The sequence below is a fragment of the Myxocyprinus asiaticus genome, chromosome 43 (genome assembly GCF_019703515.2).
Source record: "Myxocyprinus asiaticus isolate MX2 ecotype Aquarium Trade chromosome 43, UBuf_Myxa_2, whole genome shotgun sequence".
Lineage (NCBI taxonomy): Eukaryota > Metazoa > Chordata > Actinopteri > Cypriniformes > Catostomidae > Myxocyprinus > Myxocyprinus asiaticus.
This window is the reverse complement of record NC_059386.1, coordinates 10038431-10065966: the sequence shown is the minus strand read 5'-3', so window position 1 is coordinate 10065966 and position 27536 is coordinate 10038431. Positions and strand designations below refer to the sequence as shown.

The 27536-nt window shown below is 37.0% G+C and overlaps 1 protein-coding gene across 1 annotated transcript; it reads left to right on the top strand.

Annotated features, from left to right (window-relative positions):
• The first annotated feature begins 1828 nt into the window (after positions 1-1828).
• LOC127433870 (probable inactive glycosyltransferase 25 family member 3) lies at positions 1829-21783 on the top strand. The gene is made up of 12 exons (XM_051686162.1): positions 1829-2181; positions 3264-3374; positions 3564-3681; positions 4037-4171; positions 6370-6574; positions 6798-6917; positions 9267-9343; positions 9468-9574; positions 9707-9839; positions 15177-15304; positions 17734-17937; positions 20649-21783. The coding sequence occupies exons 1-12, from the start codon at positions 1979-1981 to the stop codon at positions 20881-20883; spliced, it is 1776 nt and encodes a 591-aa protein (XP_051542122.1). The 5' UTR covers positions 1829-1978; the 3' UTR covers positions 20884-21783.
• The last annotated feature ends 5753 nt before the right edge of the window (positions 21784-27536 follow it).

The following is a 27536-nucleotide window of genomic DNA, read 5'->3' as shown; positions in this document are numbered from 1 at the left end:
TTTAATCTCATAATTATTACTTTATTTCAACATGACTTGTTATCTAGTAATAATGACTTTTATCTCATAATTATGACTTAGTACCATATAATTATGACTTTTTATTTCAACATGACTTTTTAATCTCATAATTATGATTTAGTATCTCATATTATTTATGATATGATTTATCTCAAAATCATAACTGTGTCTCTGTGTCTCATAATTTTGACTTTATTTCAACATAATAACTTTTTATCTCATAATTATGACTTTATCTCAAAATTATAACTGTCTCATAATTTTGACTTTATTTCAACATAATGACTTTTTCTCATATTTATGACTTTTTATTTGAAAATGTTGACTTTTTAATCTCATAAATATGATTTAGTATCTCATAATTATGACTATCTCAAAATTATAACTGTCTCATAATTTTGACTTTATTTCAACATAATGTCTTTTTATCTCATAATTATGACTTTTTATCTCATAATTTAGATTTTTTTAAGATCATAATTATGATTTTTTTATTTCCAAAATTTGCTTTTTAATCTCATAATTATGATTTTTAATCTCAAAATGTTGACTTTTTAATCTCATAATTATGACTTTTTATTTCAATATGACTTATCTAGTAATAATGACTTTTTTTCTCATTATTATGACTTTATCTCAAAATTATGACTATGTATCTCATAATCTTCACTTTTTATCTCATAATTATGAATTTTTAATTGAATGACTTTTATTCTCATAATTATGACTTTTTTTTCTCATCACTGACTTTTATCTCATAATTATGACTTAGTACCTAATAATTATGACTTTTTATTTCAATAACTTTTTATCTCATAATTATGGAGTTTTTATTCAAGTAAAAAAAAAAAAATTAATCTGACTAAATACACCAGACAAATTAGGTTATACCAAAAAAAAATAATAATAATAATAATAATTTATAAGGGTTAAATAAATTAGAAATACAATAGGGTAACAATAGCAGGTAATCACGTTTTTGTGTGTGTGTGTGTGTGTGTGTGTGTGTGTGTGTGTGTGTATTAACACTTTTTTCAATCTTTATTATTATTATTATTATTATTATTATTATTATTAAGAGGGAACGGAGCAACGTAATATTTAAATTCTCGCCATTGGTTGTAAAACAAGCTCAACGCATCCCTCTTGTGGTTATTCTTTGAAAGTAAACATTGAATGAACGAAGCAAAGAGAACGTTACATGGTGGTTTTGGAAAATAAAAGCATTTGCTATTAAAGTAGTTCCTTAAAATATATATTCCTTATTTTTTAATTGTGTAAAATACTTTCACAAGGTTTTGGTTGTTCATAAGCGCCAGCTTATCTAAGTGGATATCTTTATGAAACGCTAGTTTTAGTTATGGCTTTATATTTTTTATTTTACACGTTTATTAAAGACGCAACGCAACAAATGAAAATATTTAGAATCTTATTACTCTTCTTAGTTAAAAATAAACGTAAAATAATAATAATAAAAAAAAAAAAAAAAATATCAAACATCAGCCAAAAGTGCTCGTTTTTTAGTTATTGATTTAGTCAGTAACGGTAACAAATGTAGGTCTCTTTTGGATGCAACGAAAAAAGCGATAAGTGCCAACACTCTGTTTTAAAAAAATTTAACTGTTAAAACTGTGTTTAAAAATGCCAATGCTATATTTAACACTGTAAAATGTACGAACTGAATGTCGACATCGTCCTTTGAATCATTGTAACAGTAGTAAACAATAGCGAATGGATGTAAATGCTCATTGAACATTCTAAAAATATAACATTTGGTATTGAACGTATCCGGAAGTTGCCTAAAAGCAGTGAACAGCACACGTTGGCTTCTCCGGGGGGAACAGAGACTTAAGGTGGAGTGTGAAATTTAGGGAAGATCCTTCATTCCCTCAACTGCTGACGCGGATGGGGTCTATGTGTGGAACGACGCCGCTGATAATCGAAATCCAATCCAACCATGTTATCTTGGATTATAACTATTTTGACGATACTTACGGTAGCACAATGTTACTTTACAGAGGAAAATTATACCGAAGAGTCACAAATGCAGCCGCCCACGCTCGTAATAGCTATAATCGCACGAAACGCCGCTCATTCTTTACCATATTACCTCGGAGCTCTGGAGAGATTAAACTATCCCAAAAAGCGCATCTCTATCTGGTAGGTGAAGTCCTTCCTGCAGTTTAAGCTTGCGAATGTTCTTTCTTATTATTTAAGAAAGTAGATGTCAAAAGGTCAATCTTATTTGCTTTCCATCACCTCCTCCCTTTGACTTCTTCAGACTTTCTCCTTAAAGCAGAAACCATTTTCCTCAACTAATAAACTTACCGTATTTATGTTTATGATGCACTTTATGCAAATGCATTTGATTGCTAGTGCATACTAATTAAAATATATGCAGAGCAAAAGTATGTAGTCTACGATGTTTTGCAGGATTTAACTATTTACAAGGATTTATTAGGATACTTGTGTCTACAAGCATTCCTTTAGCAGAAATTGGCCTAAAGAATTCTGATGCACTCATATAGGAAGAGTCGTTATTGTATGTTATAACATTGTTAATATAATTACAAGCAGCTCCACAAAATACTTCAGTGCATATTGTTCATTTGTATTAATCAGTACCATATATGCACATAAAAATGCAATGCAGAAACACTGTAATGTAAAGCATGTCCAAAAATTATTACATTCAACACACTCTAACAGCGAAATCGTAAGGATTCGTACGATTGTTCAAAACTTGGATAATGGGTATGATATGGTGCGACTGCACTCGTTTGAATTCCTACGAATTTCACTACAGCCAATGACGTCGCTGGACATAGTTTCCATCTAATACGTGCTTCTGTCACACACAACTGCTTCCTATCATGTTTACACACTCTACTGATTGGTTAAGTTTAGGTAAGGGCATAATATTAATAAGTATGTCCTTAACACCTGGTGCACGGAATTCGGGCTTACCTCCGCATTAGACATCCGGGAATTTCCAAGTGATGAAACTGTACAAGTTTATGCGAACAACATCTTGCGAGACCATACGAAATAGCCAACTCGTAAGTTATGTACGATTTTTTATGAGATCGGGTTGATTACATTGTAGTTTATTTGTTACTGTTGCCCTAACTTCACTTCCAGTCTTTGGTTAGAGGGTTTGTATGTGTTCACACTGACTCAGTGTAATAACTCGGACAGCACTAATCAATTCAACTCTTTCTGCTTATTTTTGTTTCCTGTAGGGCAGCAACAGACCACAACATTGACAACACAACAGCAATCCTTCGAGAGTGGCTCACCGTCATGCAAACACAATATCACTACGTTGAGTGGAGACCTATGGATAAACCCACGTGAGATTTCCATTATACGCCATGCACATGCTGTCCTTACGCATGCATTACAAAATGTAAAAATGCATAAATCATGTGTTCGGTTGAGGTGTGCTATTACTTCTCTAAGTGATCGGATGTAAATGTTTTTGAAAGGGACAAATCTACAGGTTTTAGCCCTCCTGGTTTTATTGCTTGTTCTATCTGCAGGTCCTATGCGGGTGAGCTGGGGCCTAAGCACTGGACTAACGGCCGTTATGAGTATATTATGAAGCTAAAACAGGCAGCGATGAACTTTGCATTGAAACGCTGGGCTGACTACATTCTGGTATGACCTAGTTAGATCATATATACCCCCAATTTTAGCTCACAAACCCAGTATCTCATAGGAATATTAAAAAAGTTACTACCAGGTCAAGATTCATAAAGGTAAACAGGGGCTCATTCTTATTGGGGTCTAAAATATGAAGTTTGCCAATAGATTTCACAGGAATTATTTTTGCTTATATCATGTTTTTTGCTGTTTATTTGTTTATATTATGACTGCCTATGTTAACCTTTTTTTTTTTTTTTTTTTTAAGATTATGCAGTCAGTTACTTTTCCAAAAAACTTTTAAGTCACTATGTGTGTTTGTGTGTCTGTTTTCTTGCTTCCTTTTTGGTATTTATTTAATCATCTACAGTATTCAGACACAGATAACATCCTGGCCAACCCTGACACACTGCATCTCCTCATGGCGGAGAATAAGTCTGTTATTGCCCCCATGCTGGACTCACAGTCAGCATACTCCAACTACTGGTGTGGCATCACTCCACAGGTAAAACCAATTTCTAGCTTAAAAGTATACATCACTGTGTGACATTTGCATACTGGTAGATCTTATGAAATGCCATATGCGATAGCTAACATTCCATCCTGCCATACACCAAACATAACGCTGGTAAAATGACCAGAACTGGTTCTAGTGTTGCTGTCTCTCTTTTTGGTCAACTTTAGTCTTGATCCATTTTGCGTTTTACACGGTTGTTGTTGGAACCCAACCAACCTGAATTATATTATATTATATTATATTATATTATAAAGTATGCAATAGTAAAATGTTTCTATCTCAAATTCTTTATTTTCACAATTTCTTTAAAGCTCTCTGATTAAACCCATGATCCCTCATTTCACATGAAGAAAGGACTTTGAGATTCGGTGTTTCTTCATTCTATCATCTTGGGTGTGACACAGGGCTTCACTGTGTGTATGAACCCACAACGACAAATAACATTTGCCATTATACAATCTTTAATGAAAGTGAAACCAGAGTGTTTTGCATTCACTAAAATCCTCATTTATATTTCCGCAGGAGTTTTTCGCAAACCTCCGCAGATGGCACGTGCATTACAACGCTTCATGTCCGGTTCAGAAGCGGTTCATCTCCACACGCTCTTCAGGAGCTGCACTTAGTGCGGTCCGCGGTGCGGCTCAGTGAGACGGTCGGAGTTCAATTTAATGAGACACTCAAATGCGCCATGCATTTCGTTATTTGGACAGTAAAATGTGTTTGGAATTTAAAGTGCACAATAATCGCGGCTATATCAAATAAATGCATTTAGATCAAATAACTGCGATTTGACAGTTATTTAATAATCACCACAGGCTTAGCAGATCCAAATCCAAAATCCAAAATCCAAATCCTGACGAGAACCACATTTTCCATGTATATAAAAGCAGCGTGTCACTAGAAATTTGCCTGACATTTAACAAGGACGCATGTATTATTGTCTTAATACACAAAAGAACGCAAGTCCATATTTATATTCTTCTAATTAATTGCATACAGTCCATTTACACTACTAACTTCTTATTAATGTGCTATCTTTCATTATATTGCTGGTGCTTGACAGGGAATGGACTATATAATAGTACGCTGACGATGTCGGAGAAGAAGCTAAGAATTAAATTGCAATTGATCCAGTCCATTAGCGCCTTGCACATGCAATTTCGCCAAACCCACTTGCGCCTAGACTTAGCGCATGCTTGCATAAAAAAAAAACAAAAAAAAAACTTCACGGCCATGCCCATTGACATTGCGCTTATAACTTATGGCATAGCGCTGTGCTTAGTGCTCTTAAAATAAGGCCTTAGATATATTGTTTTATCATTATAACCTAACAATTTTTTTTTTAATTTTTTTTTTAGAAACGTATGCTTGTGCTATCTTTCTTATGCTAGTGCATTCAAACATTAAGTGTGACTTAAAGGAATACTCAAGAGTTCAATACAAGTTAAGCTCAACCGACAGCATTTGTGTCATGATCATTTATTTAGACTCGTCCCACCTTTTTTTAAAAAGAGCAAAAATCGAGGTTACTTTCAAAAGAGACTTTCAATAGAAGTAAATGAGGCCAAGTTTTGGAGGGTTTAAGGCAGAAAACTGTAGCTTATAATTTTATAAACGCACTAATGCATTAATTTTTCTGTTGAAACTTGTGTATTATTTGAGCTGTAAAGTTGTTTAATGTAAATCATGTCATCATGGCAACAAAGTTGTAAAGTTGGATCACACTAAAATCATGCAAACATGCATATTGTTTATGTCTTGTGGCTCTACTTTTGAAACAGTGAGTATTTGAACATTTAAGGATTCACTTCCATTGTAAGTGTCTCACTGTAACCCAGATTGTTGCTTTTTTTTTTTTAAAGGAGGGACGAGTCGAAATTATTTTTTGTGGTAATCAACATTATGACACAAATGCTGTCGATTGAGCTTAACTTGTATTGAACCCAGAATATTCCTTTTAGTATTTGTGTGAATGGGAGTTTCATCACGAGTGCCATAGTGAGTATCTCCTAAGACATATAACATCACTTTTGGTCAGAATTGATCATTCTGTTCAATATTATTTTATTTCCAAGTTAATTTTCTATTTAAATTTAGTTTTTCATGTTTAGACCCACAGTTGGCAGGTGATGCTTGCACAAACGCTGGTTCTTTGTCTATGTTGTTGAGATTTCTGTCTGCTTCAGGGTTACTACCGTCGTACTGCAGAATATTTTCCCACAAAACACCGTCAGAAACTGGGCTGCTACCCTGTGCCGATGGTTCACTCCACTATTCTGCTGGACCTCCGCAAAGAGGGCACCAAGAAACTGGCCTTCCACCCTCCTCACAAAGACTACTCTTGGCCTTTTGACGACATCATTGTTTTTGCCTTCTCTTGCAGAATATCCGGTACGGCGCCCTCTTCTGGATGACTCCAAATTGTCTTCTTTATCTTATGCAAGATAATGGATATAACATTTGGATTTAGTTCAGAAGAAATGAGGGAAACATTCTTCTCAATGTCCAGCTGACTGTATGAGAATTGATAGTCAGAGAGCATTAGAAAGAACTGAAAGTGTGAATAGAGATAGATGTTTTTTATTAATCTTAAATTATTTATTTGGTTAAACAGAAGTTCAGATGTACCTGTGCAACAAAGAGCATTATGGGTATCTGAACATACCTGCAAAGCCTCATCAGACAGTGGAGGACGATCGAATCAATTTTGTCCACCTGTATCTGGAATCTTTGAGTGAGTAACACTGATATTTGATGAATCAAATGAAACAAACTTGTTTGTATTGGCCAATCTGTGTATCATTCATTCATTTAATATTCAATTAGGAATTCACAATTATTATTTCATTATTTGTTTACAAAACCTATATTAAAAAACAAATAATTACTTGTTTTTCGTCATTTCAACTTAATTCTCAAGTTAGAAATAGGAAATTGGAAAAATAGCTATGGGACACTGTGCGTTTTGATTAGTTGATTTCACTAATATATGGCTTGAATATTTGATTCGCACATATGGGTGGAGCTGAAACGCCCCTTTCTTCTGATTGGTCAACCTGCACCGTAGTCTTCCTCAATGCTGTGAGACAGAATAAAAGTTCTCTGCTGTTTAATTGTTCAGATAAATTTGTCTCAGTTAATATAAAATTCTTTACCATTTATTCTCCAAAACTCGCCACGTTTGTTGCAGCTGAGCTATCTCTCTCATCAAGTAGCCAGACACAGTGCCTATACATAACCATAAAATGTTCACTGAATGCAGACAGGGTTTCATTTTCATGCAATTCAGCATTAGGACAATCATTGCATTGTGAAGCAATTGATAAGAGCGAGACACACACACACACATACAGTGGTGGCCAAAAATATTGGCACCTTTGGTAAATATGAGAAAAGAAGGCTGTGAAAACTGTGTTCTAATTATTTATCCTTTTGGTCTTTCAATCAAAATATTCACAAAAATCTATCCTCAAATAGATATCAAACAATTCCAAACACAACACAAGATTTATCAAAAAACAAATATTTTTGTCAAATATATGTGTGGCACAATTATTGGCACCCTTTTGTTCAATACTTTGTGCAACCTCCCTTTGTCTTCTCCTATAATGCCTAATGAGGTTGGAGAACACATGGCAAGTGATCTGAGACCATTCTTCCATGCAGAACGCTCCTCTTCAGTTCACCACACAGGTTTTCTCTTGGGTTCAGGTCAGGGTACTGGGATGGCCATGGCAGGGCATTGATTGTGTGTTACCTCATATTTATACCTATGTGAAACAGGAAGTCTTGGCTGAACAATTTTATGTTCCTACTCACCCAGGTGTACTAAAAAATGTTAAATATGAATGGGGATATACTCCAGATATATTTTACTCATAAGAATTTCTAGGGGTGCCAATAATTGTGGCGAACGTGTTTTGGAGAAAAATTTTTATTTAATTATGAGACCCCCCCCCCCCCCCCCCCCACTTCAATTAGTTTACTTCAACTAAAGGTTAGATTTTTGTGAATATTTTGAATGAAACACCAAAAGGATAAACAATTAGGATATATTTTTCACAGCCTTCTTTTCTCATAATTACCAAGGGTGCCAATATTTTTGGCCACAACTGTATTATTAAGATGTTTATTAAGATTAATCCCTCGCTCTCTATGCCAAATGTCTTTACGCAGTTATCCTTCCTCGTGCCACACAACGTGTTTTATTCATTTATAAGTGGTACCATGCAGTGCAGCTGATCAGTTGGGCACTTGGTGGTCCACACTGCACTGGACAATCGGCTGCAGCTGGGTATGGCATTTGCAGTTAGGGTGACCAGACATCACTTTAAAACCGAGGACAGTCCCGATTTTACAAGTCATGTACCGTGTCACGGTGGACTTACAGTTGGGACACCTTTTGTCCTAATAGTTAGTCTAAGGCAGCTATAGTTTGATTGCTTTAAATAAGCATCACATCTGTGTTTTGTGCGTTTCTGAAATGAGAAATCATCAGAGTATTAAAAGTATCGGTTTATTTTCGGTTTTACATATTGCAGTACAATGAACAAAAATGGATATGAAATGAACTAATGATACACGGATTCTGGCCTTATCTGAAAATGGTTATTTGATATGGAGAGATCCAATGTCTTGCTTTGAAATGCTGAATAAACGTAATGGGGTCCAAAATCACTAGACCACTAAATAAAATGCTTTTTTGGATTTTGTTTTCTAATTTAACACACATTTTGTAGTACACATTATAATAACAGTATAACAATTTTAGTAAAATGTTTAATTGGGGTGGGGTGGGGGGGGGGGATTCTGAATTTTTTAGTTTTCTTAGAATTCTTAATATTTGGTATGTCTCCCTTTTGTTTTAATGTCAGTACAGAATCTCTAAAATGTTCTTTGTTTTAAAATGGCCAGAATATTTCCAGTTTTAAAAGAAAAAAATCCCAGATTACAATGTGATCTCAGACTTTTGGACCCCACTGAATGTGAAGATTGTACTAAGCTTGTGTTAATTAGTGATTAGCTACTGATCAGATGGAATCAATGTGAAGGATTGATTTAATTGAGAAAATCTTTCATGCAGTCAATGGGCCACCCATGTACGTCTCTCGCCATGTCCATGTTCCTCCCAAACAGTCAGACCTAATGAACTTTGATGAGGTAAAGATGAGTGCAACGGGTATTACCCTAAATTCCACTATTAAACTAGAGTATACACTGTTTGAGCTACATTAATCACAATGTTTGGTACACTAAAATGTGTTTTTGTATGTGTGCTTCTCAGATTTACTTGGTAAACCTGCGCAGGCGTCCAGACAGAAGGAATAGGATGTTGTGGTCACTGTATGAGCTAGAGATTGATGCAAAAGTTGTGGACGCTGTAGATGGAGCGTAAGTTCCAATGTAGACATGCACTAGACACTTGGTGTTATATATTCATTTTACTATTTTCTGAGACTGTATTGTAGAAAATAATCATGATAACAGCAATAATTTTGTGTTTTCAATTTTATGCCTTTGTAGAGCTCTGAACAGCAGTGATATTAAGATTCTAGGCGTTGATCTCTTACCTGGTTACTACGATCCCTTTTCTGGCCGCACACTGACCAAGGGAGAGGTGGGCTGCTTCCTGAGCCACTACTATATCTGGAAAGAGGTCAGTGGCTAAATAAACACACTACCAGCTTATTGTGGCCCCAAAAAGTATATTGGACACTTAAATCATGTATACTGTATATATAATATATGAAAGATAGCACACTTTAGGTTTTTAATAGTGCTGTCAAATTAGGGCTGTTTAATTTTTTTTTGAAATTATTCACATATAGAAATATTTGCCAGGAAAGCCCCCCAAATAACAATAATTTCATATATGATCAAATAATTATATTTCAATAATTATAAATATAATAAAGATTAGAAATATAATTAAGATAATTAAATGCATTACATTATTGTGGCAGACGAGTAAAGGCCTATTCACACCAAATTCGTGACGAATTTGCGAGACGAACTGCTGAACAATGGTCTATTCACACCTAGAACTTAATGAATAAAAGGATTTTTTAAACTCCTGTACAGTAGGTGGCGCTGTTCTACAAACAGATTTATTTAGTTTTTTCTGCTCAGACCTTATTCAGCTGTCAGTGCATAAGATTCATATTTTGAATGCTGTTAATGCATTTATTTAACTAATTTGGTGTAACTGTTTCATTATGTTCTTTCCATGTTTTTACTGCATTTTAAGGAATATAGAATTTGTTTTTTTTTTAAAAAGAGATGAGTAAAGAGCGCTTTTGCATAAATATATGTCCTCTTTATATTTATTTATATTATATTTATATTTGCTGAACTTTTTTTTTTTATAATGCTTGGATAATAAGGTACAGTGATATAAATACTGGAATACTGGAATAATGTACATTAAGGAAAAACAGGTATAGAAAATATGATGCATAACATTAGAATTATATAAAAGAAAACAGGCTCATGGTCTTTATTTAACTATTGCATATTTGTATTGAATTCGGGTTTCTTGTGCGTGGTGAGTAAAAGAGCACAGTTACAGGACAACTTTGTGTTAAATTATCCTCGCAATAAAAATAGCAGTGATGTTCTGCAATATGTTTGTCTACACTAGTAAAATATTGCTTTTCACGCGGTATTTTTCTACGAGTTTAGTCCAAACAAATTGCCGAACCTCACTGCTATTTTTAATGCCTGGATAATATAGCAGGCACAGTAATATACATATTAAATGTACATTAAGACAAAACACCTGTCACATATTCCTTGTCGTTTGTATTGACTTTTATGTTGAAATTCTTGTTTAGTTCCTTGTTCCTCTTTCCTGTTAGTTTTGTAGTCCTTTGTATTTTCTGTACATGATTGGTTTTCCCTTGATTGTTTCCCCAGGTGTTCCTCATTCCCTTGTTTTCCCTTGTGTATTTAAGCCCTTGTTTTCCCCTGGTTTTTTGTCAGTCTTCCTTGGTATTATGTTTTGTTCCATTATGTTCTGAGTTACCTGGTTTACTTTTGCTTTATTAAAAAAGGCTGCATTTAGATCCTCATTCCTCTCCTGTCTTGTCACAACACCACTTATTATATAATATGAGTTATCATCAGCACATTACATAAATATTCTAGAAAAGAAAGAATGTATGTTTACGGCTTATATATATATTTTTTTTTTTACTGCATATTTTCATTGAATTCAAAGTTTTTTGCATGAGACGAGTAAAAGAGCACAGCACCTATGTTTGCCAGTTGATTAGCGCCACCAACCCAATGGATTGAGCAGCAGCAACAACTCTGGGGAAAAATGACAAAAAGCTCAACTCATTGGTCAGTCAGTTTTCATCGCAGTGTGAAAAAAAAAATTCAGACCGCTCTCTGTAAAAAAAAAAACCTTCGGATTGTCGGCAGACGACTTGTTGGACCCGATGTGAATAGCGCCATGGGAATCCATTGTTCCAATTTAAAAGCTCATTCGGAAGTACATTTGCACCGAAAAAAATGGGTTTGGTGTGAATAGGTCTTAAAGCATTGATAAGATAATACACTAATTGGCTTTAGAAGGCAATATATTATTTCCATATTATTGAAAATAAGCCTATCATTTGCCTACAGTCCACAGCAATACATTTTGCAGTTGAATTCTATCTGTCCGAGATAGATTTATTATAAGGTCTTTTCTAAGGATGCGTCAATGTACACATGCGACAGACGGATGCTTTTGGAGCATCTCACTTTGGGTACATCACGTGATAAATGCAATGTTTTTAGGTCGCTGTGTCAAGTTAAACGTAGTTTGAAACTCAGAAAAATACATCTCGAGATCCCTGCAATCTGAATTGCGTTCCATTGAGCTGTTCTGAACTGTGCTGTCGATGGTGTCAAGCAAGCCTGAGTGTGGTTCTGCACATTGCCTATACAGCTGGAGTTTCGCTTACTGCCCCCTGCTGAAAACAGGTGGTACTTCAAGTATATATATAAATATTCTTTATTATGGTCTGGGGACGTGATTATTGTGTTAATTTTTTTTAACACCTTATTTCTTAAATAATCGCACTGAATTAACATACAATCAACAGCCCTAGTTTTTAATGATAAAATCACTATACAAATATACTGTTCAAAATATAGACAAAAAGTATTTAGACAATTTCTGGTCAAACGTTATTGAAACATAGTAAATGACAGGGCTCAACGCTAAGGATTTTTTCTACTGGCCCGGTTGGGCCAGTGCTTCAGATTTTTACTGGCCCTGCCAACATTTTCACTGGCCCCAACACAAAAATGACTATGTTTTTACCATCATGGCTTTAAAAAATATGTCCGAAGATAAATATTTTTTACATATCTTATGTTTTTAATACAATGCCCCCCAGGGGCCTGGGTAGCTCAGCGAGTAAAGACGCTGACTACCACACCTGGAGTCGCGAATTCGAATTGAGGGCGTGCTGAGTGACTCCAGCCAGGTCTCCTAAGCAGCCAAATTGGCCCGGTTGCTAGGGAGGGTAGAGTCACATGGGGTAACCTCCTTGTGGTCACTATAATGTGGTTCGCACTCGGTGGGGCGCATGGTAAGTTGTGCGTGGATGCCGCGGAGAATAGCGTGGGCCTCCGTGGTAACGCGCTCAACAAGCCACATGATAAGATGCGTGGATTGATGGTCTCAGATGTGGAGGCAACTGAGATTCGTCCTCTGCCACCCAGATTAAGGCGAGTCACTACGCCACCACGAGGACTTAGAGCGCATTGGGAATTGGGCATTCCAAATTGGGGAGAAAAATAAAAAATACAATGTCCCCCCAAATTTAATCACATTTATAATTTGAAAGATATGATTTATGCTTTATGTAATCCCATATATGCGCTTTACAGATATAAATTCATAAATACATCATATTAACCTCAGCTATCCTGCCATTTACACATGTGCTTTTAAGCCGAGAGTTCTGTGGAGGAGATGATGGGTTTTCGGTCACCCGTTTAGTCATGCTGTCATGCAACTTTTGCCCATGTGTAGTGTTTTCACAAGAAGGATCTAAGATAATACACTGAGTTAAAGATTTGATTATTGGCTGAGAGAACAGACATGCTACTAAATCGGTTGTGATGTGTAATATACAGTAGGTAGATATTAGGCCTAATCTGTGAATAAACAATGTGTATATAACATGAAATCAGACAACCCAAACAAGACCAACACTGACTGATATACAAAGAACATAAACAAAAATACCTGTATGGTCCAGAAATGAGACATGTCACAGGTGTTTTATCAGGATGATATGAAGTAGACTGTTTCAAATATTCATCTTCACCCTGCAGCTGAACAGCTCTGATAATAATAGCCTAATAGCCATAGTGATCTTGCTTCTTTTCATATCAAACGCCATTATCATGTCAAATTAATGTTTACATTTTGAAACATTACCTAATTAAATGTATACTTACATTTTGGATACTGAGCAGCTTGTGATTTCCAGACACGAGTATAACTGGGATTTAACAAAGTTTATTACGTCTCATTCGGCACTTCATCTCTAAAGGCGAATTCATGAGAGAAAATGTGTTTTTTTTTTTTTTTTTTACAGTGGGAATAAAACTAGCGCTCTGTCCCTTTACGAGAGCACATGCATGTTAAACAGTCTACGCTGCATGGAGAGAGATGATGATGAGACAAATGCATGGAGAGGCATGGATTTTCAGTCCTATAGAAAGAAACTGTTGATTTCTTGTGTTCCAATGTGTGGATTACTAATTTTCACCAACATGTAAAAACGAAAAATGTGGGGATTTCACACACTGTGAACACGGAATGTGCGGGGTTACTTAAAATGTTGCACAAGATAACATAAGATGTTAAATCCCACTATGAAATTCATTAAGTAGGTTTTTTTCCTGCTATTTTCTACACATTGGTAAAAGACACTTGGAAAAGAGTGAGGACAGTGCTAGGAGAGTGCGCTCGGTGTCTGCATGATCTTGTGCGTGCACACGACTGTGCCTTGGCGCGTCCAGTATATTATGCATTTGCGCGTCTTTGTGAGATAAATATACTTGCGCTCCCTCCTCGGTTAAAAGAATTTGTTCGCGCCGTGTAATTTTTGTGCTCTCTCGCTTGTTGTTTGCTTGCACTAATGTTATAAATGCAGCACTGGCATGATCGGGCAAGTGACATTACTAGCAACTGGCCTGAATCTTTCTCACACTGGCCCCGGGCCAACGGGCAGTCCTTATTTTCGAGCCCTGAATGAGATAAACTAGTTATGGTTACTCTGCTGGGATGCCTGTGTGAATTTAAGGGGAACTGACTTCACTGCATTTGATGAAGGATGCAGTTCTAGGCCGGTAAAACAGTATGTTCTTTAGGTTGTATAGATTCCGGACAAACTTTATCCGGGAAGTGGGCATTGACCCGTGACCCGAATATATGACATAATAACAACAAATGTGGAAATAATTTAATCTAGTTTTGTTAGACACACACAATTTAAGCACAAGGAACAACTTTGTTGGTGTATACAATATAGCACTTACAGTTGAAAAGAGCCACCGACTCGCGGTTCTCAGTCCTTTTTTTTTTAATTTAGTGTATTGAACATGACGTCTCCACAGCACCCGTGGCTTTATGGGATAAAAGAGTGTCCAGTAGATGAATCTTGCCTTCCATGCTTACTCTTTTATTAATACTGAGGATCTGGACATACTACTCCATTGGCATACTATTTTTGGCATACTATGTAGTAAGGACGTATGCATATTCGGACGTAGCATGTTGCTTTGTACAAATAAATTTTTGGCCACTATATGTAGAACAAGGCTTCAAGAACCGACACAAGTGTACATGAAGCCATAAAAACTGATTTTGAGTTAGCAAAAATTTGTACTTGACTTATACTTTCATGAATTCAGATATGACTTTTTACATTTATTAAGCTTTGTTTTCAGTATGACAAGGTAATATGTTGTTTATCACTCATAGATGGTAGACATGCAGCTTGATAAGGCGCTGATTTTTGAGGATGATGTACGTTTCCAAGCCAACTTCAAACGACGTCTGATGCGGCTGATGGAGGAGGTGAAGCAGGTGGAGCTGGACTGGGACATCATGTGAGTGACGCCTGTAAATCACACTGTTGTTATGGTATCAAGAGGAGACCACAATCTGAAGTGTCTGTGGCTTTGTCCTCCTTAAGGCCCCAATATACTTCTAGCGAAACTGAAGATTTCTAACAAAATCTGGCTGTTTTTTTAAGTTGCAGTGGTTTTTAGCAGCAGGAAACTTTATTTCAGCTGTCAAACACCTTCTTACTGCCATTGGTCCACATCATCAATCAGTGTGACCCAGAGCTCCACTTGGTCTGACGTCAAAAAAAAATTCCGGTTGATTTCTTCACTCAGTTGAGACAGAGAAAAATTGGATGGGAACATTTTTCCCATTGAATGGGAAAAATTGGAACACTCAATATGGCAGATGTAAAAAAGGAAGTTTCGCCTAACAGATCACCTTTTAGAGACAGACATCACCTGTCAGTCAACTCAAGAACGTGCATGCACATTAGCCTGACCAGCCTGAAAAATAGCATTTTTTCAGAGTGATCTGAGCTAAAGAAGCACAATTTATGATACCATTGTTTTCATATTCTTTGATCTTATTCTTGACCAACCGTTTTGGAGATTTCTGTCTTTTCCCATTCAAGCAGATAGGATATGTAATTTTATGCTGCTTATATCCATAGAAAATAGCTGCCCAGGAGGGTTCCCAAGATGGTGTCTAAGTGGACTGGCTTGTCTTTAAAGGGACCTAGTTTGAGATCAGTCAACCTTAACAAAGTGTAGTGGAGAGTTACTGAGCTGGTGCAAACTTACCTACTTCTGTAAGTCTGTTCACATAGAGACATTTTCCAAGACCATGTCATGTGATTTTAGATTAAGTCTACAAAAGTCTATAAAATACAATAACAGATGATAACCGGTGCATATTATGGCCACATGTAGCGTGTTAGCGCATTAGCCCAATTAATGCAGAATCGGTTTTGGGTGAGAAACAGACCACAATGTAACACATTTTTCACTGTAAATCTTGCCATTGCAGTCTCCTAGGCATGATCATGATTTGAAGCTCCATTACACTTCAAAGCACTGCTCATGTACACGCGCTGTACATGGGCTCTCTTCATGCATCAAGCTTTAGGAAGTTTAATGGAACTATAAAAAGTGATAACACCTAAAGACTGAAGTGGCAAGAGCTAAAAGGAGTTATATTTTCTCTGGGGTGTGTTTCTCACCAAAAGTCAATTGCATCGCATCAGAAGACATGGATTAAACCACTGGAGCCATATGGATTACTTTTATGCCGCCTTTATGTTCTTTTTGGAGCTCAAAAGTTTGGAAAACATTGATTTGCATTGTATGGATTTATTCACCTCATATCTCCATCAAAACATCTTCATTTGTGTTCCATGGCAGAAAGAAAGTAACGATGGGGTAATTATCATTTTTGGGTGAACTGTTCCTTCCAGTTTGGCTTTGTCACCTAAATTACTTACATTTCTTCATTAATCACAATATTATGTCAATAATTACCAATGATGATTTATAGGCCTGAGCTGGAGAATTACCCAGAGAATTGGGCTAGTTTTTTTTCTGAACTGAATTGATAGCTTCAGCCTTTTATGTCTAGGCAAACATTCAGACGGGTCTTATTTACTTGAATTTGGAAATACTGATAACTATGTTGGCTTAGCTTACATTTCAATAACATATTTCAAATCACCAATAAAACCAGAGAAAAATGGTATCATAAATGCTGCTGCTTTATTTGAAATCAGGCTGGATTGAAAAAAACTGTATTTCTCAGATCGGTTTAGTTAAGCCAGCATTACACTGGCTGATTTGTCACTTCGATTTTCAACATAATCGTTGGCCTGTCGAAAGGGACTTGGAGCTTGCGCTGCTTCTGCCAGCGGAAGGGAATTAATGACTTGACAAACTAAAATCCCTGCTGTTAGTATTCTCATTCATCTCAATGGCAGTTGTTCGACTGGCGCATGACTCCTCGGAAGTACGTATTTCAAAACAAGAAAAATATAAATGGCGCGTTTTTAAAAGCCACTGGTAAAACATCTAGAAAGGTTATATGATTAGAATACATGGCTACTTTTAATCGACCATCAATGAAGAAAGATGCTTTTTGGCTGAAAAGTCGTGTACTTGTGGCATCTACAAGTAGTGGCTAACTGGACCATGCTAATCAGACAGATGCTGACCCCGTGCCTTGAATAAGATGAGGGGCTGCCTTTACTAATAAACTCACTGGCTCTTTTAAGTCTGTCCATCATAGCCTAAAGATGGCGCTACTGTAAATAATGTCTATAGCTGCCATATGAAGCGTTGCAATTACTCCTATTAATTTTTCTACTAGTGGTCACTCTCCTCTTCTTACACTGTTTGCAATGGTGTGGTCTAACTGTAAAACTCATCTCAGACTTATAGCGCAGCCATCAGGTTTGTTCACTCTTGTGGGGTTTTCTTTGCAGATACTTGGGCAGGAAGCAAGTGAACCCTGGAGAGGAGGTTGCAGTGGAGAATGTGAGGAACCTGGTGTATGCTGATTATTCGTACTGGACTCTGTCGTATGCCATTAGTCTCCAGGGAGCTCAGAAGCTGCTAAACGCTGAACCGCTATCCAAGATGCTTCCAGTTGACGAGTTTCTTCCCATCATGTATGACAAACACCCCAAGTGAGTGACACTCATGTCTCCAGAGGCTGTGACTAAATGAATAAAAAAATAAATAATGTGTTGTAGGGTTTGTGACATGCTACAAAGCAGGGGTGCAACAACCCATTTTCGAGGATGTATGCGATACCTACATTGGTGCCCCATTTCAATACATTGCATACATTGGGTCCCCCTTGAATGTCGTTTTCGGCTTTCTGGGGGGCGGGGGGGTTTCCCAATTGCTGCCCCATTAGTGAGCCCATATGCATTGCATACATTGCTTATATGTTTTTGTGCCTTTGCCACAAAGTAATAGCTCACCTAAAATACTTAACCCAAAAACTTTGTTATTATGTGCCTCATGCTGTTCATATGCTGTTATTTTACCATGGAACACAAAAGTCAAAATGTTTTAATCGCTATGCAACTTTTGCTATACAACGACAGTTCATGTACATGAACATCACTATCAAGCTCACAAAAAGACAATTAAACATAAGAAAAGCATAAAAAAGGAGTCCATAGTCTTCTGAATCCATACGATAGCTTTTCTGTGAGCCATTTTTTAATCCAGATGTGAACACAGGCTGGACGCAAAGATAGTTAGTGAATAATGACTTTGGTCTGTTCCCCACGCAATGCTACTATGTGGCTTCAGACGACTTTAATATAGAGCACAAGTCATATGGTTTGTTTTTATAACACTTTTTTTTGTGTCCTTTTTGGAGCTTAACAGCCTCAACTCTGTGGACCCGAAAAATGTCTATATCCAAAAAAAGGACTCCGAATACATAAGTCAGGCATATGTGGTATCGTTTGAAAGCTTAGAATCTGAACTTTTCATAAATAACCATCACTTCTGCATTAAAGTATTGAAGTATTAATATGAATATGAAAGTCTTTCAAATAGCACTTAAATAGACAAATCATATATCAAATGAAAGGTCCCATTCCTAGGAATGCGACTGTACAGTTTATTGCGCTAATATTACAGTTTGAAAGATTTTCAAAATAAATTATGAAGTGAAACATCTCTTTTATGCACCGATCACTGAAAAAATTAGAAAATGTTTTGGCAGTTAGTCCACAGTATGTGCTTTTAAGTTTGAGTGTGAAAAATTGCATGCAGCAGCCCAAAAATGACCCAGAGTTGAAGAGGTTAAACTAGTGAGCAGCATGAAACAGTCCTTGTTTTACCTCCAAAGCCTCTCTGATTATATGTTAATCACATGTCTAGCTTATAATGAAATGTTAGTGTTTTATGCATTTTATTTTTAGCTGTCAGTCATATTACATCCAGAAACAGAAAGACAGCATATTTTAGCAAAGGAGGACTGGTTGAAAAAGTTTAAAGTGTGCACTTTGATTTGTGTTTTATTCTAAAGGCTTCTTTCTGTGTGGTTTCTTTATTGTAATTTGCAAAAGTCAGTTTATTTTTATGAACAGAGCGCAGAGACCCAAGCCAAGTAAGTCTGATTTTGAGGTAGCAATAGCTTTTGATTCCTCAATGCAAGTGTTTTTTGGTGTGCTGCAGACTGGCCCGATGCCATTATTGCCCTCCCCCCCCCACCCCATCCATTTCCTCTCCGTCTCTGGTTCTTATTCATTCTGTTTGGCATGTCCAGCCTGAAGCACCTCATCCCCACAGCAGCATTCTCTCCACGTTATTCACTCTTTCCACTTGATCCACGGCTCTCTCAGCAGAACCCGGCGTGCTGCTATTGCCCCGCTCACAGCAAACCCTTTAAACTGCTCTGCCCGTTCCGCATTCCAGCAAAATTAGTAGCTATTTTAGCTGCTGTTTGCTGCTTTGCTCTCCTTCCAGGTCTGACAAGCCAAGGGCTGTCTGCCAGCTCGCCAAGTACACACGTTTTATCCTCAGTGCGTTTGATTGCATAAAGTACCTCTTCACTGAAAGTAATTGATATTTTATTCATTTATTGAGCTGAGGTCAAGCAGCACAAGCCCTAAAGTGATTCGTTATCGGATTTTGGATCCAAAAGAGCCATTAAATAGAGAAGTGGTGACTTCTTTAGTTTAGGCTGTAAGCATCACTATTACCATTACTCATAGGGTTTGGGATTACCCGTACTGTTTGTGTTTCAAAAGCAGTGTTTGTCCTTCCAAATATGGATAATAGGAACAATTATTACTTTAATAATTATTTACTACATTTTATTTATCATAAAACATTTGTGTTTGTATAATTTTCAAATTTTCAAAAAAAAATAAAAAAATAAAAAAAATATGATATAACCTTGCAAACAAAAGTTGTGGTCACTACCAAAATACCTGGTGTTTTAATCAAAAAGTAAAATGTTATTATTAACTACAATTTTATGAAAATTACTGATTAAATACATATGTTCAATTTTATAAATCATTGACTCAAATCTGTATGATCAAATGTATGTATTTTACAGAGAAAATGTGTATTTATATTTTGATAAATCTTATAAATTGAACTTTGAAATGAGTTCATATTTTCATTTTAATTGTGGAAAAATTAATTAAAAAAAAAACGTTTTAGTTTTAAATACTTAGTGACTTAAGAATTGCTTTGTGGCTTAAGAATTGGTATTTCTGTTTTTTTAATATATATATTTGAAAAATAAATAACCATGCTATTTTCTCAAGGCTGTAATCATTATGATGATATCAGATATTAAAAACAGCAACATACTCCTATATATATATACATTAATTTTGCTGTGTCTTTCCTCTATCAACAGTGAGGACTACAAATCCCACTTCCCCAACCGGAATCTGGTGGCGTATTCCACAAACCCCCTTCTTGTTCAGCCCTGTCACTACGCAGGGGATCCTGAGTGGGTGAGCGACACGGAGACGTCTACACTGTGGGATGATGACAATGTGCGCACGGATTGGAGGGGGTCACATAAAACTCTCAAGGGCTCCCAGCCACCAGCCGGTCTGCAGAGCGCCACCTACAAAGACGAGTTGTGAAATATAGTCCAAAAGTCCCATTAATTGCCATTTTCTAAGAGTGGAGAGATCAGAATGAGTGAGCAGCTAATGTCACTCAATATGGAGATCTCAGTACTGTGGAAGAAACAAGGGAGACCTGGGACCAAAACTGAGAACCTTTACAACAATGCAAGGGAAAGAGTGCAAGGGAAGATTCTTTCAGATTTGACCACAATGAAAGAGAGATGTTATGTGTTCGGAATAGAAAACTAGCTTACTACTTACTAAATCCTGTGCAGTTTACACTTCATACTGCCTACTACTTTTTTTTAAAGAGTATGTGAAATGGTATTTATTATTCCATGATAATTCCATTTCGATGCAGAAAATGTGCATACTGTGAAAGTATACATACAGGTAACTATACAAATAGTAAGAGTAGTATGTTAAAATGCTATTTCAAACATAGCCTGTGTTTGACTGGAGGGTATTTGTCAGTCATTTGGAAATTTTTGGGGGTATTTTCTATTTTTTTTTACTCATTTAATAAGAATGTATTAAGCTTCATGCAAAAGTGGCAAAGCATAATTTTTATTGTAGGGTTTTCCCCGAAACTTAACAGTTGTCTATGATTATGACTATCATGCTCAGACAATCGAACAAACAGAGCTTAGATGTGTTTATTTGCATTATTTGTATGTATGTGTGGTGTGTTGTCCTGGCATTTATGGTGCATGATTGCTGTTTAAATTTCTGTTCTTATATTTTCTTATTTATTTCTCTTCACTGTCTTACTCCTTTTCTGTGCCCCTCCATAATGAACAGCAAGACCAATTTATATGACATGACAAGAATGTGTATGGCAGTTTTGTTAAATGCTGTTTTTGTTTCCAATTAAAAGTTGATGAAAAATGACAAAGCTGGATCTCGATCACAATGGGAAAAATTTGTGATTTTTGCCTGCCATAACTGGTTTAAAGTGAGTTATTAATATGCATTTTTATTTATTTTTTTAATCAAAATCATGTATATATACACCAATCAGCCACAACATTAAAACCACATGCCTAATATTGTGTAGGTCCCCCTTGTGCCGCCAAAACAGCGCCAACTATTCTTCTCACCACAATTGTACAGAACGGTTATCTGAGTTACAGTAGACTTTGTCAGTTCAAACCAGTCTGGCCATTCTCCATTGACCTCTCTCATCAACAAGGTGTTTCCATCCGCAGAACTGCCCCTCACTGGATGTTTTTGTTTTTGGCACCATTCTGAGTGTATTCTAGAGACGGTTGCATGTGAAAGTCCCAGGAGATCAGCAGTTACAGAAATACTCAAACCAGCCCGTCTGGCACCAACAATTATGCCACGGTCCAAATCACTGAGATCAAATTTTTTCCACATTCTAATGGTTTATGTGAACATTAACTGAAGCTCCTGACCCATATCTGCATGGTTTTATGCACTGCACTGCTGCCACATGATTGGCAGATTAGGTAATCACATGGATGATTGTTGGTGCTAGTGCAACTGGTCCTGCTCAACCCGCTCCGAACAGGATTCGAACTGCTGTGGGAGGCAGGCACGCTAACAAGCAGGCTAAAGGCTACAGCCTCTAGCGTCAGTTGCTAGTGCGCCTCATGAGGCCAGGGGAGTGATGGTTACACACCACACAGCTATCTACCAGCTGGCTACAGTTACACTCACCCCCCTAAACCTCACTCCCATCCGGGTCATGGCACCACTGCAACTGGTCCTACTCAACCCGCTCCGAACGGGATTCGAATCGGTGTCACCGGCGTGGGAGGCAAGTGCGGTAACAAGGAGGCTAAAGCCTCTAGCATCAGTCGCTAGTGCGCCTCATGAGGCCAGGGGAGTGAGGTTTACATACCGTACAGCTACCTACCAGCTGGCTACCGTTACACCAGATGGGCTGGTTTGAGTATTTCTGTAACTACTGATCTCTTGGGATTTTCACGCACAACGGTCTCTAGAGTTGAATGGTGCCAAAAACAAAAAACATCCAGTGAGGGGCAGTTCTGCGGATGGAAACGGCTTGTTGATGAGAGAGGTCAACGGAAAATGACCAGACTGGTTCGAACTGACAAAGTCTACGGTAACTCAGATAACTGCTTTGTACAATTGTGGTGAGAAGAATAGCATCTCAGAATGCTATTCTGAGATACGGGTTGGCGCTGTTTTGGTGGCACAAGGGGGACCTACACAATATCAGGCAGGTGGTTTTTATGTTGTGGCTGTAGATATTGTGTACCTCAAAGAAAAGAGACAAACATATAAACCCATAGTCTCATTTTTAATTATTAATCTCCAAATTGAAAATAGCCTAGTTGTAATACTTGGTGATTTAATAAAGAAAAACATAAAAAATCTACTTAGACACATTCTGGAGGGCAATTTCACTCTATTTCCAGCAGGAGCACAAGAGGCTTATTGGAACTGTAACAGAGCCACCAGCTGTTACACTGGTGCATCTCTATCACCATCTATTGGCTAAATTACAGAAGCACAACAATCACAAACTTGTGTTCCTTGACTGCAGCAGGTCATATTATGATAGAGGAGATATCAGTGATTAATTAAATATTTAGCTTTTGTTCTGGTTCATTTATTTATTTAATTTATTTTTACTCAGTATGATATACACTGTTGAGCCAAAACATTATGTCCACTCACAGGTGAAGCGAATAATGTTGATCATCTTATAACAAGGTGACATGTCAAGGTCTGGGTAGATTAGATGGTAAACGAACAATCAGTTCTCATAGTCAGCGTGTTGAAAGCAGGAGAAATGGGCAGGAGGAGTAAAGACCTGAGCGATTTTGAAAAGGGCCAGAGGGGTTTTGGAACAGGTTTGTGGGGTGTTCCTGGTCAGCAGTGGTGAGTACCTACTGACAGTGGTCTGAGGAGAAACAAACCACAAACTGGTAACAGGGTGTTGGTGTCCCATCTGGTCCGAATCGGCAGAAGGTCTACTGTGCCACAAGTTACAGAAAATTTTAATGATGGTTACGGGAGGAATGTGTCACAACACTCAGTGCATTGCACCCTGCTGTGTATGGGGCTGCGTAGCCGCAGACTGGTCAGAGAGCCCATGGTGACCCCTGTCCACCATCGAAAGTGCCTTCATTGGGCATGCGAGCATCAGAACTGGATCTTGGAGCAGTGGAAGAAGGTTGACTGGTCCAATGAGTCTTCACGTGTCTTTAGCTTCAGAACATTTTGTTAGGGTTAGGGGCATTAGCACCAAAGAGATGCATCTTTAGATGTTTCTTGAAGGTGGATAGGGTGAAGTTTGGCAGGTCATTCCACCAGCAAGGAACAGTTGAAGTGAATGACCGGGAGAGTGATTTTGAGCCTCTGTGAGATGGCACCATGAGGCACCGCACACCCTCTGATCGTAAACTTATGGATGGCACATAGACTTGAAGTTGCGAGTGTAGATAGGGGGTGCGGAGCCAGTGGTTGTTCTGTAAGCGAGCCTCAATGCTTTGAACTTAGTGTGAGCAACCAGCAATTCTAATAAGAGAGGTATGACATGTGACCTCTTGGGCTCATTGAAGGCCAATTGTGCTGCCACGTTTTGGATCAATTGCAAAGGATTTACTCTACATCCAGGAAGTCCTGCCAGAAGAACATTGCAGTAGTCCAGTCTAGACATAACAAGAGCCATGGTGAAAGTGACATGCGCATATCAAACTACACACTAGAGCATATCAAACTGCATGCTAGAGAAAAATCTGACACAACTTATATACAGTAGGACTTATATAACAGCGCTGACCTTAAAATTTACAATCAAAAGTTGATCTTGGATGCCTAAATGTTTTTTTTTCTCCTGAACTCTATGTGGCAGTACATACAGTGGAATATTCCTCCTAGCATTAAAGATGCTGTAAGCATTTTTTTCATTGAAAAGTATGCAAAACAATGTCCTACTCCCTTAGAGATATTAATGAATAAGTGTCCTAAGATATTTCACCGGTCTCTGTGACAGCTGTAGACTTTGTAAACAGCAAACAAATATGTGTCCACAGACCTCAGACATTGACACTTTTCACCTGTCAATCATTTTGCTTGTTCTCATAGTGTTGTATTTGAAGTGGATCATTGAGGCTATGATTCATAATGTTTGTCAGTTGAGGGCGCTATTGTGCCACTGTTGAATTTGACAGCCACAGGAACAAACAATGCTGCTTTTTTGCTTGGTTTTGGTCTCAAAATTATTTTTGGAGGGCAGGGTTTTGGAAATGAGGGGGCGTGGATAATTCAACGGCTTAGTCAAAGCTTCAGAACGCTTAAATCGCTTACAGCACCTTTAATCCACCAAAATGGGGTTGGGGAAAAAAATATCATGATTTGTGTTCGTTGTGACAGGTGCAGTTACACCGAGAGACTATTAATTTTGAGAGACACAGTGAACTACAATGTACAGTATCTAAGGCTGGTATTTTCTCATTTCACCCACCATTGGCAGATGTGGCAAAAATTTGCGCAAGTTTGGACTGAGTAAAACCGATGAGAAAGGTAGCAAGCACTTTAATACAGACATAGGCTACTTTGGTCTACTTCAATATAATCATCAGCCTATACATGTATGCTATTATTTAAGGAGCTCAAGTTTTTCACAAGGACAGCATATTTTGTAATCTCTACAGTATCTTTTATATGGTTAATAGGCTACATGTTAAAATTAATATGTTAATAGATTAAATTTTGTAAGTTTGGTCTGGTTTGTTTACAGTTTGAAAAGTTTTTGCACAATGTCATTTAAATGTAATTTTCTTTGACTAAAATTGGATGCCATATTAGGCAATAAAATTGAATTAAAATTAATGAATATGATGAAGAAATACTGACTAAACTTAAATGATATTTTCAAGTAAAGGCTAAAATTATGATTTAAATTATTATTATTTTTTTTTTGTGTAAAATGTAACAATACATCTCTTTTCAGGATCTCCAACTGCTAAAGTTTGATGTAATTCATCCTCACGTGCAGCATAACAGCTTAGACACTCTAGTTTCTTGCATAGTTTGCTTTATAATAATAATAATAATAATAACACACATATATATTTTTTTTTCTTTTTTTTTTTTTTTTAAACACTAACCGAAATAACAAGTATTAATAAGTACTACTTTAGTTTTACTTTACCCCCTACTTTAATACTTGGTGTAACCACCTTTTGCAGCTATTATAGCCACCAGTATTTTTGGAGAAGTCTCTACCAACTATGCTCATGAAATAATTGAAAGCAGCTGATCCACTAATTTCCAACACAAGTGGAGACTATAGAGCAACAAAATGGATGTGTTTATACTACAATATCTTGCACCTGAGCAATATCCAATATATAGATATACAAAACTGTGTACCAGCTTGGGGTGGTAAAAAAAAGTAATCCTTTAATATATTTAGAATCTGACAAAAAAAAAATAAAATAAAAAAATCCTATTTTTAAAGGTGCACTCAGTAACTTTTGTCTTTGTGTCATCTCGGATTTACACTGATACCTAACGGCTTCGATACAGCATCATTTAAAATCAATAGTTTTCAGTCTCAGATGCCATTTTAGAAATGTAGTATTCACAGTCAGCCATGATTACTTTAATCAATGAGCGAAAGTGTCAAACAACAGGATGGTTACTGAGATTAAGGGAGTAGTATTCGGCTGGTCATGTGATTCTAACATGGCAGCCCTCATGTGTGGACCCTCTCCATGTAGAATAAAACAGCTTTTATAAGGTTACTGATATGACTGGAGTCTTCATTTTAATGTGAGTGCTCATGATTTCCTACAAATATTGCAAAATTACAATTCATGTATTTAGGAGTTAAACTTTTTTAATAAGCAAAAAATTACTGAATGCACCTTTAACCATACCATTTTTTTGTTACTGGTTTAACCTAATGTATTAAGGTTAATTCAGTAATGTTAAATTGTATTTAAAATGTATTACTTTAAATATAAAATATTTTATCCATGCTTGAAAATGCTTCTATTTTGCATTTTTCAAATTTAATACAGCTAAATGTTTATTGTTACAAACTGTATTATAAGGATAAAGTTTGAGTGAAAATTTTGGCAGAACCTGATGATCCATGTTATCCAGCATGATTGCATGAATGTTCCATAGAGCATCATGAGTGCTTCAATGAAAGTAAGATTTCACAAAATGAGTACAAAAGGAGTTAACATAGTTAATGACATATTTGTGCCTCTTTATGCGCAAATGGTTTGCACGCGCTGTGCTCGTCCGTGGAATAGCGCAGGGTCATCACACTTTAATAAAGTTTTAGCTTCCCATTTAGTTCATAACCACATAACCCCCCGCACTCTCCACATACCCCCATTGCCCGACTCAGGCCAGGGAGCCATCCAGCCTGACTTACTCCCTCCCCCCCATCCCGAACTGCAGCTCTGGCTCCATCTTATTCCTTTCCCGGCTGATTGCGATCACTCTCCCCCAGCCATCCCTACTCACTCCCTACCCACTTTCCACAATTACATCAAGAAGTAGATTGGCATGCAGGTGCAAAGGACTTCAAATAAATACTGTAAAATAGTCCTTTTTTTTTTTTTTTTTTTGCTGTCGCGTGTCAGTGATTACCCCTTTAAAGTGCCAGTGTTGGCACACGTGACATAGGTTGCCGACTCCTGTGCTAAACT